Below are 16993 nucleotides of genomic sequence, written 5' to 3' on the forward strand. Positions count from 1 at the left end.
GGTTATTAATAGAACGTGCTGGAGGGACAGATTCATCACCCAGAGACTCCCTATGCTGTGGAACAAAATCCCGGTACATGAGAGGCAGAGCACCTCGCTGGCCTTGCTCAAGAGGAATCTTGACCAATGGATGGGAGATCACAGATATATCCCAGGGATTACTTCAGTGTCACTGCTTGATAGAGGCACAGCAAAATAATAGGCATAGTTTTATTCAAACTAAAGGGGTGGCGAAAGCCAAATAACTATGGGCTAGGCTTATAAATGCCCTTGGGCAGATAGCCTAGTATGAACCTATGAACCTATGAAAATAAAGAGGAAAAAGAATGGTTAATCGAAGTGTTAAAAAGGTGTTGGGGAAAGTATGGCAGAAGACAGGAAAGCAATGGATGATAACATGAAGAAGGAGCTAAAAGTAATACAAAAGAAACTGAAATACTGAGTGGAAGTATAGAAAGAGAAAAAAGGAGGATGTTTTAAGAGTTAATGGCAATATAGAAAGACAGGAGACAAGGGAATCAGAGTAGGAAAGAGAGAGAAATAGTGGGAAATAAAGTAAATAATTAAAAAAATGGGAAGATGAGAAGATATGGGGAAAAAAAGATAGGACTGGAGAAACTATACTTTTGCACAAACACCAGAGCAACAAAGACACTGACAGTGCAGCTGAGGCAATAAGCAGTTAAAAGTGCAATATATAAAATATAGGAACGGATGGAAGGATTGGGAGGACATTAGAAGAGATTCTAAAAGGATTTAGGGATTTTTGCTAAGGGCTACATGCAGAAGAAAAATTAGAGGGGAGAATGAAGGCAGAAAGGGAAAGAGGATACAAATACCCAAAACTCAGGACATTACAGGACTGAGAAATGAGAGATTAATGAACCCAATAGAAAGAGAAAATATTATTTGTGCATGGCAGAGAATTACAAAACAGAAGTCACAGGGAAGTGATGGCTTGCCTACTGAAGTGTGGGAGTTATAAAAGGCCAAAGATAATGGATAGATGGGTCTATTGTTTAACAACATCATGAAGAGGTACCCTCTCCTGCGTCCTGGAAGGAGGCAGTAATTTGGGTGATTTCTAAGGAGGGAAAGGACCCAGTGTCACCAGCCTCCTACATACCAATTTCAACACTAATCCATGATTATAAATGCTTCATGCAAGCTCAGGTGATAGATTAGGGAAGCTACTGCCAAGGTTGATACATGTAAAGATCCAACTGGGTTCATAGGAGGCTTTTGGATGGTAGATATTCTGATCAGAACATTACTGCTACTTCAGGGTGTACAAAAAAGGGACAGAAGTTGTTTTTTATTTCAATAGATGCTGAAAAAAAAACATTTGAGAGAGTGGGTAGGAAATATTCATTTGTCCTAGCAGAAAGATGGGGGTTCCCAAAACTCAATTAATATGATAAGGTCAGTGAACAATAAGGCAACAGCAAAAGTGAACAGCTGGAAAGGCCACAAAAGTACCTCACCAAGAGGATTACTGGCCTCAAACAGATGCCCTATGCAGCCCAACTCAAGAAACTCCAGCTGTACTCAGTTGCATACCGCTTACTCAGAGGTGATCTCTGCCTGACATACAAGGCCATGTCCAACCCAGAATTGATGGGCATGCTCCACTTAAAAAAAAACAAATCCCAGAGAGCCACACGCTCTAGAGATATAAACCTCATCACAATGATAAATAGGACATGCTGGAGGGATAGATTTCTGTCCCAGAGACTCTCCATGCTTTGGAACAGGATTCCAATATACATCGGGCAGAGCCCCTCACTAACACTCTTCAAGAGAAACCTTGACAGGTGGATGGGAAACAGAAAATTTACCCCGGAGATCACTGCACTGGCTCTTCTGGACAATGGCACAGGGAACTAATGGCTCTGCTGGACAGTGGTGCAGGGAACTGATGGTTGTGCTGGACAGAGGCACAGGGAACTAATCTAAGGGGGTGGCGAAAGCCAACACATTCTGAATAGGCTTATAAATGCCCTTGAGCAGATAGCCTAGTACTTACCTATGAACCTATAAAGCCAAGACTATTAGACAAGGTGGTTATAAAAAGGACAAGATAGAGGTGACCCTTGTCACCACTCTTATTTGCAATGCATACAGAACCTCTGGTGGAGACAATAAGGAGACCAGATTTAAAAGGACATAAATGATGAATGATGGAGAAAAACATCACACTGTATGTAGATGATGTACTGCTAAGTATAAATCAGCGCAGAGAAATTCTGGAAAAAAATGTGGGGCATATTTTAGAAAATTTGTCTGGAAATCAAGAGATAGATCAATCAGGTGAAAACAAAGTTGGCAGTAGTGAACCAAATAGAAGGAGAGGAAAAATGTGATTAAATATTTAGGAGTCTAATTGAGAGACATGGTTCAGGAATCTCTGAAGTGTACATTTGTAAAAGTGTATGAAAAAGTAAAAGAACATATACAGAAATGCAAAACTACCAAAATGGACATAGATCAAAGGATATAAGTTTTGTAGATGTGTATCCTTGGTTTACATATTTGGAGCAGGCTTTCTGGAACATACCAGGAACAGAATTAGTGAAAAAAATAAAGCAATTAAACAGAGACTATGTTTTGATGGAGAAAAGACAAGGGTGGACTGGGAGATAATAACTGAGGCAATAGACTGGGGGCTGGGAGTGCCAGACCTAAAGAATAGCCTGTAGGAATGCCTAGTAACACATGTTTTAAGATTAGTGGATGTGAAATGTGTAATAGATTGGAAACAGATGCAGTGGGAGAGGGAGGAAAGCTAAAGAATACAGAAGGATATAGTAGACACATTATTAGAAGTTCCTAGCAAAATTATTTGGCTGTCAAGGATGAAGAAAGCTCAGAAAGTATTTAATATGCATTGGCAGGAGTCAGAGTGGAAAACAGTGAGAGAAAGCTTGATTTCTCTGTGGGGATCATATAGGTAAAAGAAAAGGAAAGTTACATTAGAAATGAAGAATAAGCAAGACAAAATAAAATATTGGTCCCAGACAATACCAGGATGAAGAATAAAAACTTGGGAAGAAAAATAAGACTTTCAGTCATCAGATAAGCTAAAACAAGAATTCAAGAGAGTACAAATTAAATGTAGTAGAAGCAAAAAGGAAGTTGAGAGGTCAGGGGACAGAGCCAGCTGTTTTACAGGAAACAGAGGAACAGAAAGAAGACCTATTAGGAATTTGCTGAAGGTAGGGAAGAGATGGATGAGAGGTGGAAAAAGGTGAGGGAAGAACAGAAAAGAAAATGGGAAACAGAGATAAAAGTATAAATAGAGAAAGAGGAATGGGAAAATATATTGAAACTACCAAGCTATGTAAGCCACGGTGGTACAGCGGTAGTGTTGTTGTCTCACAGCAAGAGGTTCCACTGGTCGACTCTCGGCTGAAGTGCTTTCTGTGTGGTGTCTGAATGTCCTCCCTGCGGCTGAGTGGCCTCCGAAAGACATGTGTGAATGGGAGTACCTTCGCTGAAGGTTGGGCGTCGTGCTGGCAACTCGGCACCCTAAAAAAAAATCGTCTACCAATCATTAGCAGACTGGAGTTCTGCTGTGGCAACCCCTAACTGGGAAAAGCCAAAAAGACAAGCAAACATTGAAACTACCTAGCTATATTTAAAGCCCACAAATTCATAATTTTTGTAAAGAAATGCATGCACAGATAATATCCTGAAGGTGCTGTAAAGAAAAAGATACACAGGCTCACATATTCTTGACCTGTAGGAAATGGGAGAGATATAAGCAGATTTTCTGCTACTGATAGAGGAAATGATACTTTGGAAGTGAAGAATTAACAAAAAAAAAATTGTTAGGATATGAGAGTAAAATCCCAGAAGGAAGAAAGGAGATAGTTAGGGTGATGATGACTTTGGGGAATAAGGTGATAAAAAAAACAGAAACCATGAAGAGGAGAGGAACTAAGACAAATGATGGATCAAGTAGCAGGAGAAGAGAAGAGAGAATGAAGGGAAAGGGGTGTGAACATTATTTTAGGAAATGGTAAATGTGGGAGCAGACTGGAAGCCATAAAAAGAAAGAGGAGAGTTAATTAGGAGAGAAAGAAGGAGGTTAAAACATAAAAGGCCACCTTAGAAAAAAAAGTAGAAATAGACCAGACCTCAGGAATGCACAAACACTGGCAGAGATAATGAAAATGAAAGAAGAAAAAAGTCATTAGAAACAGAGCTGAATAAATGGAGAGAGGGGAGGGAGTAGGGCTGTTATTCTTGCTTGTATTTTCTACTTTGTTATCCTTTGTTTTTTGTTTGTTTTGTTTTTTTTTGGGGGGGGGTTGTTTATTCTTTTTTTTTTTTTTTGGTTAAGAAATTGTTTTCAAATGCAAAATAAGTGCAAATGAAGAATGCACTGGACTCTTACAGGTGAGAAAGGAAAGGTGGGAAGAAACAAATGTTTGTTATATAGCAATAAGCAGCAATCTCAGATGTTATACAAAAGATGACTAAGAATGTAAAAATACTTGAAACTCCTGGTACTGGTTGTGACATCCCCTCTCTGGGCCAGTAATCAAGGAGCCTGAATCCTCACCACTGACACTGGAGAGGTTAACTTGGAACAAAAATAGATACACCTATTATTTCCAGATGCAGCTCTCTGCATCAAGCAGTTTCCCTTAAGAGTACACAGAGAACACAGTCATTCCAGGGTCTGAATTTCTCTCTCTCCAGGGCCCCAATGAGACTCCCCACAGGCACAGCTGTAAAGTTGAGTCCTCGGCTGAGTATCCAAGCCAAGTTCTCTAGCACTGTGAAACCAGTGCTTCGTGTCCCTGCTCCAAGCAGCTGACACACACAATCTTTGAGATTTGATTTTCACACACATAGACACACACATACACATACACACACACACACACACACACACACACACACACACACACACACACACACACACACACACACACACACATACACACACACCTAGGAAAAGCTGACACATATTTCCTAGCTATGCCCTATTCTACCCAGGCTATAAGGTAGTTACTGTCACCAGACATCCAAGGCCAGCTATTCTAAGGCTCTTACAAGGGTACCCAACAATACTGAGTGACATTAATATTAATACAAATGGTAGGTTTTGACCAATGCAGCAAGGCTTCCAGGTGTGGCCACAGTGTCACCAAATAGATATGAGTACTCTCAAAGGTTAAAATATTCTTTAAAGGTCCAGCCACAATGACAAGTTTAAATATATTTAATAATATATAATAAAAGAACATGAAAATACAGAATATTTATTTACAATAAACACCAGAGTTTCAATCACAGGAAATATTAAAATAACACAGATGAATAGATTCACACAAATACAGAAAAACAGTACTTAGCTAATCTCACTATATTTTCCTGGCTGATATAAAGAATTACTATTCCCTGGTCACTTACTAGAGCAAGGCAAGATGAAGTAGATGATATGTCTTTCTTTGTCAAGTTCCAAAAACAGAGTGCCTTGAGACTTCAGTCTCATCTAGTAATAAAAACATAATTTCAGTGATGGATTACAGAATGCCATCACATACATTTAGTCATCTGACTTCTGGTTCCCATGCTACCCCTTGGCTAGATGCTGCTGGGATTTAGCACATATGTGTCAAAAATACCCACACATAGAGCTCTCCTAAGATCTTTTGCAGCTTCTGGAAGTCATAAAACAATTCAACCTTCTACTCTTCCAGTGTAGCAATTAGTTCACTGCTACAGACAATACAACTAGATTCCTAGTCCTTGTTTTCCCAGAATTTTTGTCTCTGGCTACAGTCAGAACTGTGAGATACAACCTTTATGGCCTAAATCAAGTAATTTAATTTCTTGCTATTTTTCAAAGTTAGCTGGATTGAGATTAACCTCTTCTCTTCCAGTATCCTCTGTTAAAACATATATATTTAATCAGTTACAATACAGTCAGGACCCACTGTTGGTACATTTTTAACACAAATAGCTTTACAAATATATTTTCAGCACAATCATATGTACAAATTAGTTTGATATACAAATGACATATAATTATTTACAAAATTTCAGCTAGCTGTGATGGCATATGTTACACATCCACTGGTCTACTTCCCCTGCCATAGCTGGCAATACCTCACATCCTCACACTGGGCCATAACTGATGTTTAAGTATGGGTAAAGGGACAACGGATAAGAAATTAATATATGTGGCAAGCAACTAGTAGAATGCTGTGCACTATATATGTGGATTACAAATAAAATGTACTATTGATTAAAAAATAGAGAAAGAAAGGAAAAAAAATGGAATGGCTCCTCATACAACTGAGGTACTTGGTAACAGAGAAAGTGTGGGTTATATTCCAGAAATATTACGGTTACAAAGATATTAATATTTGTATGTATATTATTGAATTATTTGTTCAATATAAAATTACCTATTCTATGGCTAACATATTAGAATATTCATTATAAAGATGTGTGTGTACTGAATAACTTTCATATTTTAACTTTTTTGCAGCTTTTATAATTTTGGAGATATATTCATTTGTTTTGAAGGTAGATTGGAAAACTGCATCCTCTGAATTTTAGCTTGGCAAAAGCTGTTCAGGTAGGAAATCTATAGGTGTCAGAAGGTGTGAAATTCCACTCAGGGTAGGTGTGAAAGAATAAATTAGCACCAAGGACATTTGTGTATGTAGATCGGAATGAGATAATGCTAAGTCAGATGTGATACAGAACAAGTTAGTACTAGAAATCTGGACAAACCCTGACAAAATGGGAGGGCAAAGACCCCAAAACAGGGACATATTTTAAATACTACTCTTATAAGCTTAGAAAGTTGCTAGAGTAACATGTTTGTGTTAGCATACATTTGCTGAAGGATATAAAGTCTAAATACCAAAGGTATGTCATTATTTAATGACTTCAATCCTCAGATCATCCCAGCGATTGGCCAGAAAACCACAAATTTTATGAGGAATAGACCAAAAATATGAGGAAAAATCTGGACATTCTGTAAAAATCTGCACAGTTGAGAGGTATGGACTGCAGACATGCTTGCCTGTTAGCAGCACTGTACATAGTCAGCAATGCTGCTCTGTAATGATGGATTGCTGGGGCTGCCTACCTCATTGTGTAGTTAATTGTGATTGGAATGTGTAATTTTAAGCTATATTCTTGTTATTATAGTGTTATATAAAATCCACAGTTCAGTTTCTATTCTGCATTGCCTTCACATTGAGTTTATGAGTTGCTTGCATGATATTTGAGTTAAAAGTGTCTAAGCAGCATTTCTGTTGTGTTCTGCAGTACATATAGTCCTTCCTGAATCCTGTCATTAAGTGTAAGGGAACATGCAGTTTGTTTCTTCTGCAGACTGCCATTCCTGCTTTTATTGAATGGCCACTAATATAAATGCCGAGCCATATGATGTGCTCTGCTGAATGCAGTCTGTAGAAGGTTTAGCCCATTGACGGTCTTGTGATCCTCACCAGGGTCCACTGTGAGAAGGTTATGTCCCTATACCTAGAGGTACAGCAGCCTCCCAGTTTATGATGTTAAGTAAGGCACTGATCCAGGCACAGTGCACAGTATGGTGGTCTGGGGAGCAGAGCCCCATAAAAAAAATGTATTTTACTGAAAGCAGTCCTACTCTTAGCAAAGCTATTTTGTCAGAATTTCTCTTTGAGTTTTTTTTTCCAATCCTGTGGTGCTGGCTCAGTAAGCTTGTTTTCAACAAAGTGATTTTTATTTTGAGATATAGATTCACATTAACACCTCCATGATGTTAATGAAAAAGAAATGTATCAGGACAATTGAGACAATTTTTCCTACATAAATTTGTATCACAAACATAAGAAAGAAAACAAAAATCAATTGTCATTTCCTGGAATTCATAAAAAGGCACACTGATGACATTAATTGCTTACCATGGGTTGGTCAATTAAAACAATGGAGAGAAACTGTGTTTCAGAGACAGCTATGGCTGCAATGAAGAAGACCTCATCATTGACTCACCAGCATATCTCTGAATCACACTCTAGCTAATACTAGTAATGTCAGACATGATGGAGGTAGTATCCTTCTTAGCGGCCCATGCACCTCTTTGGCAAAAGCACCTCCCATAATAAGGCACACACACACACGCACACACACACACACACACACACACACACACACACACACACACACACACACACACACACACACATTCATCAACAAACAAACCCCAAACACTCAATAATAGTAGCAGAGACAATTTACCCACATGCTCTGCGCTCCCCTACACATACCTGAGGCACTGCATGTTTCTAAACAGCGCATCTTTTCAATACTTAAAAAAGCTCCCGGGAGAGACAGGCTTAAGCAAAACCCAATTTAGCTAACCAAGCATTCTAAACAGGTAATTTATCAAACTGTACAAGTTATTAAATATCACCATAGCAACTATGCTATTTTTTTCATTGCACAAAATAAATTATTTAATAAAAAAAGAATGCCAAGTTTTAAATGGTGTTTGCCTAGCTATACATTTTAAGCTGAGTAATTTTAGTAGTGGTATAAACATTGCATTATTCAGGGAATAATATTCATTAATATGCAATTGCAATTTATAAAGGAAACAGTCTATTTAGCAAATAAATTACTATAATTCTCTATTAGCTACATTGTTTTTTAAAGCATTGGTAATTACATTTTCAGCTATATGACTGAAAGTTTGCTGTATTAGTAAAAACATAAACTTTATTCATACATACTTGTGATGTCAGCAAGAAGCAGTGAAGAATCGGTATGAATTGTTGCAAAGTAACATGCAGTAGTAGTGCCATTTTTTAAAGTTCTTTTCTGCAAAACAAATTATCTTTTACTGCTCATATAAACAGTTACAAATGTTAAAATAGAGTGTCTTTATTTTATCTTCATAAAGTCAAACAGGGACATTTACATTCTGAACATTAACAAGGCATGAAAAATATAACTTAACCACTTTTGTTATAAAATTAAGTCAATATCTACTGCCTGACTGATTTCAACAAACCTAGTGGACTAGAACAGATCTTTAGCAGTTAACATAGGTATTATCAACATGCTGACTGCACTGGGGTGGAAACTTTCACTGAACCTGGGATGGGATGCAGTGCACAGACTACATAAAACAATAATAACCTTACCTAAGGCCACACACTGGAAATGATGGAATAGTGCCACAGGGTAGATGGTCTCATGCAATAGTCACATTTATTTTATACTTGTTGACTAGGGAATTCCATCTGGGCACAAAGGCCCCTTTTCAACAGAGGTCGGGGAAAAGCTGCACCATGACACATAGTACTAGCTTATTTACATATGCTGCATGAGAGAAGCCATGAAACATATCTGGTGCCTCTTCTGTGAGTGTACCATTCAGTAGCTAGGATCAAATAGTTTGACAGACTTGGTACTGATCCTTCTAATAATGTGCATCACAGATGTTCAATGGTGTTATCTTCCTGCATCCTGTAGTTTCATGACACATTATATGTGATCTGATATCTGCTGTCACCTGTTCTTTTGGTGATTAAAAGAATTATGTTTTGCTTACATACTGCCCATACACATTCCCTGTTATATGCAATATGTGAACTGATATATCTCCAAAATACACTGCCAGCTTATAACAGAGATGTGACCCACCCCACTCTAAAAAAATGCAACTGCTGCAGAAATGGATGCTTATCAAAATGTGTTCTGTGTGTGTGTGTGTGTGTGTGTGTGTGTGTGTGTGTGTGTGTGTGTGTGTGTGTGTGTGTGTGTGTATGTGTCTATAAACACACACACACACACACACATATATATATATATATATGTATATATATATATATATATATATATATATATATATATATATATATATTAAAATAACCCATGCACAATAAACAATAGGTCTGGTAGACATGGAGGTGTGCAAAGCGCTGTACCAGATGCCATCCATGCTTCTACAGCTGTGTCAGCTACAGCCATCTCACTCCAAAAAGAAGATGAGACAGTGGCTAAGTGTGTTAAATGCATTTGCAAACTTAAGGGAGACACCTACTAAATTACAGCGGTATTGGCTTGTAATACTGCCTACCACATCTACAACAGGGAAGCAGGATGAGAAAGAAGGTCACTACAGTATGCTGGATAAGAATGGCAATGATAAACTGAATGCATGCAGTAGTCTGCCATAGTTTCATGCCAGGACTTACGTGTGCTTAGCTAAATCCTTGCTTGCTAGTATTTACTGATGAAATGTTGTCTCAGCACATCGTCAGCTTGTTGTGGAGCATTAAAGAAATGATGTAATGGAAAACAGTAGTAGACTAGCCATGTCATATTTTTATATCACTCGTACATCAAGCACAAGCCAGACTGACGTTTCAAGGTATTATCCTGTTCAGAATTTTCCCAAAAGCAAGAATCTTTCATTTCCACAAGTGTGGCCTGTGCCAAGCAACTATGGCACAAAAATTCAACAGCACCAGCTCAGTGGTGATGATTGCTTATAACATAATCCTTGGGTATCTAAGAATACAATGACATTTTTCCTTCGCTTCTCAGCTAGTAAAGAGAGTAACATATGCTTAATCCTTCATTATTATATATGTAAATGCAATAAACCAGTGTGTGTGTGTGTGTGTGTGTGTGTGTGTGTGTGTGTGTGTGTGTGTGTGTGTGTGTGTGTGTGTGTGTGCGTGCGTGTGTGTGTGTGGGCGCGTGTGGGTGTTTCGTGTGTTTACCTGTGTGAGTCTGTGTATATATATATATATATATATATATATATATATATATATATATATATATATATATATATAGGTTCACTTCAAAATCCTGAAAGCTCAAAATCCTGAATCTCAAAATCCTGAACTCAAAATCCTGAAAGCTCAAAATACTGAAAACTCATAATACTGAATCTCATAATACTGCAGAAATACATACAGAAACAAAGAAAAGATAAGCCATATCAGTCTAAACCAACTATAAGCAGGGGGGCAAGCCCCTCGACACCCCCCCAAACCCCCTGCTGCTTAAATAGGTCAACTCCGAGATTGCACTTCACTACACTAAGATGAGTTATATTGTAGTATAGCACATTAAAAGGGAACATGACTACGGTTACAACAGGCAGTCATGAAACATGTAATGATATGTTTGCCATTTTCTTCTGTGAAGTGCGACCTCAGAGTTGATATATTTAAATAGCAGGGGGTGTTGGGGATACAGGGGGGCTTGCCCCCTTCTTATAATTGTAGATGAGTAATATGTTTCTGTATGTATTTCTGCTGCAATACAGTCAGTGTTGGTGTCCTGTATGTTTTTCAGTATTATGAAATTCAGTATTATGAGTTTTCAGCATTTTGAGCTTTCAGGATTTTGAGTTCAGGATTTTGAACTTTCAGGATTTTGAAGTGAACTCATATATATAAATATAGGAATACATGCATTTGAGCGAAAGACCTTTCCTCGATCCAGGGTAACATCAACCAGAAATGTTGAATCTCCCCCTGCCGAATGGTCAGAAAGTTGAACAAAACACCGAATTCGACAATTTCGACTGCTCTGCCACCTAAACAAGTGCAACCATGGGTCAAAAAGGGGGGGATATTTTGCGTTTCGGTTACATTGTATTCGCAATTATGCGAATTTGCTGAAATGCAGTCGAGCATTTTCCGATCGGCCTTCTGCCGTTCTCTCAAATGCATGTATACCATAATATATATATATATATATATATATATATATATATATATATATATATATATATATATACAGTAAACTCTCAGTTAACCGGCATCCATGGGGATTGGTAAATGACGGATAACTGTAGTTTCTGGTTGCTTGAGAGTTACCATAAAAATAGGCCTGACTAATACTGTACCTTATACTATTTGGTTATTTGACTTGTTCTCAACTTGAGGAGAGAGGGAATTTATTCCTATCTTCCTTTTTAAAACTCTAAAACTATAAAAACGTAATGTATGTTTCTGCAGGGGTAAAACAAAAAGTGCAACACATGAAAATTGTACTGTATTTTTTCGATATTTTTTGCCGGATGCTTGAGAGTGCTGATTGCTTCAGTTCCGGTTAACTGAAACGTTACTGTACATGCACACACACACGCACACACACACACACACACACACACACACACACACACACACACATATATATATATGTGTGCGTGTGTGTGTGTGTGTGTGTGTGTGTGTGTGTGTGTGTGTGTGTGTGTGTGTGTGTGTGTGTGATTGTGTGTGTGGATATGTCAAAGTCAAAATAAACTTTATTGTCATTCAGAGATCACACAAGTTCAAAAAGTGAATGAAATTCTGGGTCTCTGGACTCAATCTGTAGACAACATATAGACTATTTTCACAGACATTTACACATATGGCACCTAGCTATTACATCACAGACATGCAAGCAGACAAACTAATACTGCACATAATCAGAAACACATTTTAACACTTTTCACAGTGAACACTTACTTGCATGAGACTTTGTATTGTACAGGTGCTTGGTTAAGATATTTCATTGATCCTTGCACAGAAAGAGACATTTAAGTATTGCACTGTGAACATTTGAGTATTGTACTATGGACCTTAGAGTACTGCACTATGGTTAATTTACAAGTTACACATCATGTATTACACTGAAAGAAGAGATATTTTACTGAATTGCTACTGCCCTAGATGGCCTATAGGTTACAGTCATGGTGAATATTGCACTAAGTATTAGATGAAACTGGCAACCTGGTTAAAGCATAATACGAGACAAGCTACTATAGTTTCTAATGATCCAGAGGGCCATCACAGAGTGTAGTTGTTACTAGAGTCCAGCAGCCTGATGACATTAGCGAAGAAGCTGTTTCTGAATCTCGTAGTTCTGCAACATATGCTTCAGAAGTGCTTTCCGGATGATAGATGCAGGAACAGTCTGTAAGCAGGGTGAGTGCAGTATTTAATTATTCCTCTGGCCCTACTGTGACATCTGAATAAGTACAAGTCATGGATAGGTGTTAAGGTGGTCTTAATGATCCTCTCAGCTGTTTTTGCCACTCTCTGGAGGGATTTGCACTATGAGGTAGAGTAGCTTCTATTCCATACTACGAGGTTGTTCATCGGGATGCTTTCTATAGTACCTCTGTAGAAGGTAGCGAGAACTGTCGCTGGGAGATTCGCTTTCCTCAGCCTTCTCAAAAAGTGCAATCTCTGGTGTGCTTTCTTGACTATGGCATTTGTATGTGTGTTCTAAGACAAGTCCTCATTGATGTGCACTCCCTGAAACTTTGTGCTTCTCACTCTTTCAACTATTTCCCCACTGATGGTGAAGGGAGAATGCTCCTTGCAATTTTTCCTGTAGTCCATAATTATCTCTTTTGTCTTGTTTACATTTAGTGCTAAGCTGTTATTTCCACACCAGGTAATCAGTTGTTCCACCTCATCTCTATACGCTGTTTCATCATTGCTACTAATGAGGCCCACCGCGGTTGTGTCATCAGCAAAGTTGATGATGTGATTTGTATTGTACCTGGCTGTGCAATCGTGTGTTAACAGGGTGAACAGCAAGGGACTTAGTACACATCCTTGTGGGACACCAGTGTTAAGAGTGATGCTATCCGAGGAGTTATTTCCTGTCACACTTTCTGAGGTCTGTCTCTGAGAAAGTCACGAATACAGTTACAAAGTGGAGTGTTGACGTCTAGTCGGAGTAGCTTCATTACCAGATGAAGAAGGATGACCGTGTTAAAAGCAGAGCTGAAGTCAATGAATAGTACCCCCGTGTAGGTGTTTTTATTCTCAAGGTGTTCCAGCGATAGATGGAGTGCTAGAGAGATGGCATCTGCCGTAGAGCGGTTTGCTCGGTAAGCACACTGCAAAGGGTCAAGATCAGCAGACAGCCCAGATGTTATGGTGTTCTTGACCAGTCTTTCAAAGCACTTCATCACTGTAGAGGTGAGGGCTACAGGGTGGTAGTAATTTAGGCAAGGCATATGAACCAAACACCTAAGGCAACACTCTCTGGGGAAAAAAACACATTAATTTCACATAGAACACCAGAGTAAGAGCTTTTATCTTGATCAGAGACTTCATCAGAGTAGTGCTACACACAAATTGAACAATATGAAAACATCTAAAAAAAAAAATACATGACACAAAGAAGCAATCAGTGCTGAACTTTCTTCTTCTATTTCTTCTTATTCTTCTTTAAAACAACTTTAAAACTTATGTGACCATTTATTCCTTGGAAAACTAACACCTGCCAATAATATTCCTGAGAATTAAGCTCATCTTCAACATCAAAACTTCTATAATCTGCCTGCATTCCCTCTAATGCATAAAAAATAAACTTTTTAAATACCAACAAAGCATTTTGTCATACTGAGATTGCACAATAATGTTCATCTATTCTTTTATAAAATGCTCTCTTAGTCTGGCCATGTGCAATCTTCATGCTAGTGATTCTGCCTTGTGATTTTGGTTTAATTTTCATATATATATATATATATATATATATATATATATATATATATATATATATATATATATATATATACATATATATATTTATAGAGAGAGAGAGAGATGCACACCACACACACCATATATATGGTTGCAACATACTCTATCAAATACACATTTTGGCAGTGTCAGCAGAGTGTCCTGTTATAACTTTGAACTGAAAATTGCATTTGTCAGTCTCAGCAGATGCATAATATTCACTCATCTACTGTTCCTGCAGTGTGTGAGCTGTGCTTCCATGCAGATAAGTGGATTTTGCCAGTTAGGGTTAGAAAAAGTGCTAGGTAAAGAGACAAATTTAGTGATCTCTTTTTAAATGTTTTGAATAGTGTGTGTGTGTGTGTGTGTGTGTGTGTGTGTGTGTGTGTGTGTGTGTGTGTGTGTGTGTGTGTGTGTGTGTGTGTGTGTTGTGTGTGCGCATGTGTGTGTTTCTGAGTGTGGGTTAGACTAAGGATTAAGTAAGGTGGTAGTTTAAGCATTTTGTAGGTGTAATGGTGTATGTGCAGCATTTGTGCGTGTGTGTGTGTGTGTGTGTGTGTGTGTGTGTGTGTGTGTGTGTGTGTGTGTGTGTGTGTGTGTGTGTTTCTAACTGTGAGTTAGACTAAGGATTATGTAAGGTGATAGTTTTAGCATTTTGTAGGTGTGATGGTGCATGTCCAGCATATGTATGTGTCTGTGACTGTCTTGCATAGTGGCTCTGTTAGGGGAAATGTTTTTTGGTCAGGTAATGTGTAGGGCTGGGAATAGGGGCAGCACCAGGGTGAGGGCCTTCCTTTTCAAAGGTCTGGCAAGTCATATCAGGGGTATTTTTATGAACACCCATCAAGGTGTCTGTCTCCTTTCTAAAGACAGAAGGTATGTCACACTGCTTAATTTTGCTCCAGAGGAAGGGTAGGTACAGTGTAACAAATCTGTCCTTTGTCTTTGTCTTATTTATTTGTTTGAGTAGAGTTAGATCTCTGGACCTAGTGCTAGCTGGACTATTTGATGTATTAAGTTATAAGAGTTATTGGACTACTGGAGCCCTTGCAGCCCTGTATGCAAGATACAGATTGCCCCTAAGGAGTCTAACTGAAACTGAATATAGGGATAAGGCCTCCAGTCTTTATTTGAAGTTCAGATCTTTTATTTACCTGACCTTTTAAGTTACAAACCTTGGAGTCTTTCCAGTTGTACCCAAGTACACAGGTGTCTCACAATTTTTTTATTTTGAAGTGGTGGATTATCTACACTATAAACTGGAGATATGGGGCTGTTTAGCATATGCAACAATGTTGCACTTTTTGGCATTGAGTCTGAACCCATCTTTATTACACCAACTATTAATAATTGTAAGTTCCTGCTGAAGTCCCTGTATGTTAGAGAGGGTAGTGACAACGCCTCACAACTTGCAATCACCCACAAACTTTGTTAATCAAAGATCCCCATTTCATAAGAGGAGATCTGAGAAGTAGATGCCGAACAGCAAAGGTCCCAGCACAGACAACGTGGAGCTCCATTGGTCATCTTCATGTTCTCAGGGAATTAACCCCCAACTCTTGTCATGTGAGTCTTGCCTCTAAGCCAGTTGGCTGTCCACTTATCTGAATATTAGTCAAGTTGGAGCTCCTACAACATGTTTATTACATTTGCATATTTTACTGCATGAAATGCCTTGGCAAGGTCAAGATGCATTGTGTGGGCACAGTCCACAGGTTGAGTAACCCGCAACAAAGTCTACAAAATTTATTAAACAGGATTAACCCTTGACAAAGCCAAACTGTCGGTAGTCCAAACTGATAATATTTTTGATATCATAGTTAATTAGGTTAGTTATGATATCTTCCTTGGCCTTACATGTGAGACTCATTATTCTGATGGGTCTGTAATTCCTGAGACCACCCTATGGAGTGGTATCACAATATATATACAGCATTCCCATGAGAGAAAATGACTTGCTTGGCACAGGGTGAACAGGTTGTCAACTGGGTGTGTGCGTTCTTGTTTATTGTCATTAATCAGGCAATGAGGTATGTTACTGGGACCTGTGGATGCAGAGTTATTTGTTTTTGGAGAGTGCATTCAGTACATGCTATTTTGCGATGGTTGGTGGCTTGATTCCATCAGAGATAATGGAGACAATCTGATAAAGAGAAACTGGAGACAGTCTAATGGAAGGGGATTGGCTGAGGGAAAAGAAAAAAAAAAGAACAGAGGGATACGTAGTTTTGGAATGATTGTCTCTTGGGTGAAGTTGCACTAAATTTAGCTGCCAATATGTTGGCATATTGTTTTTAGACCTCCCTTTTGTTTTGATCTAGTTGCTGCTTCCGGTTTTGTACATTTGTCCAGGTGCATAACTCTTTGCAGTATCAACATTATGGGTAATACCATTACACTCAAAACTAGAGACTACATCATAGAACTGTAGGAGATTTGTATGTTTAAAGTCCTTGAATTCTGTGACTTTTGATTCTAATGGTTTG

The 16993-nt window shown here is 38.4% G+C and overlaps 1 protein-coding gene across 7 annotated transcripts in view; it reads right to left on the minus strand.

The window, feature by feature from the left end:
* GDA (guanine deaminase) overlaps window positions 1-16993 on the minus strand; it is a 1032722-nt gene that overhangs the window by 585168 nt on the left and 430561 nt on the right. For all 7 annotated transcript variants that reach the window (XM_044064387.1, XM_044064391.1, XM_044064386.1 and 4 more), the window contains one exon: window positions 8748-8835. In XM_044064387.1, coding sequence (XP_043920322.1) covers window positions 8748-8835 — 88 coding nt within the window. The remainder of the gene's footprint in view (window positions 1-8747; window positions 8836-16993) is intronic.

Source organism: Protopterus annectens, chromosome 2.part2 (assembly GCF_019279795.1).
Source record: "Protopterus annectens isolate FY-2018-M chromosome 2.part2, PAN1.0, whole genome shotgun sequence".
Lineage (NCBI taxonomy): Eukaryota > Metazoa > Chordata > Ceratodontiformes > Protopteridae > Protopterus > Protopterus annectens.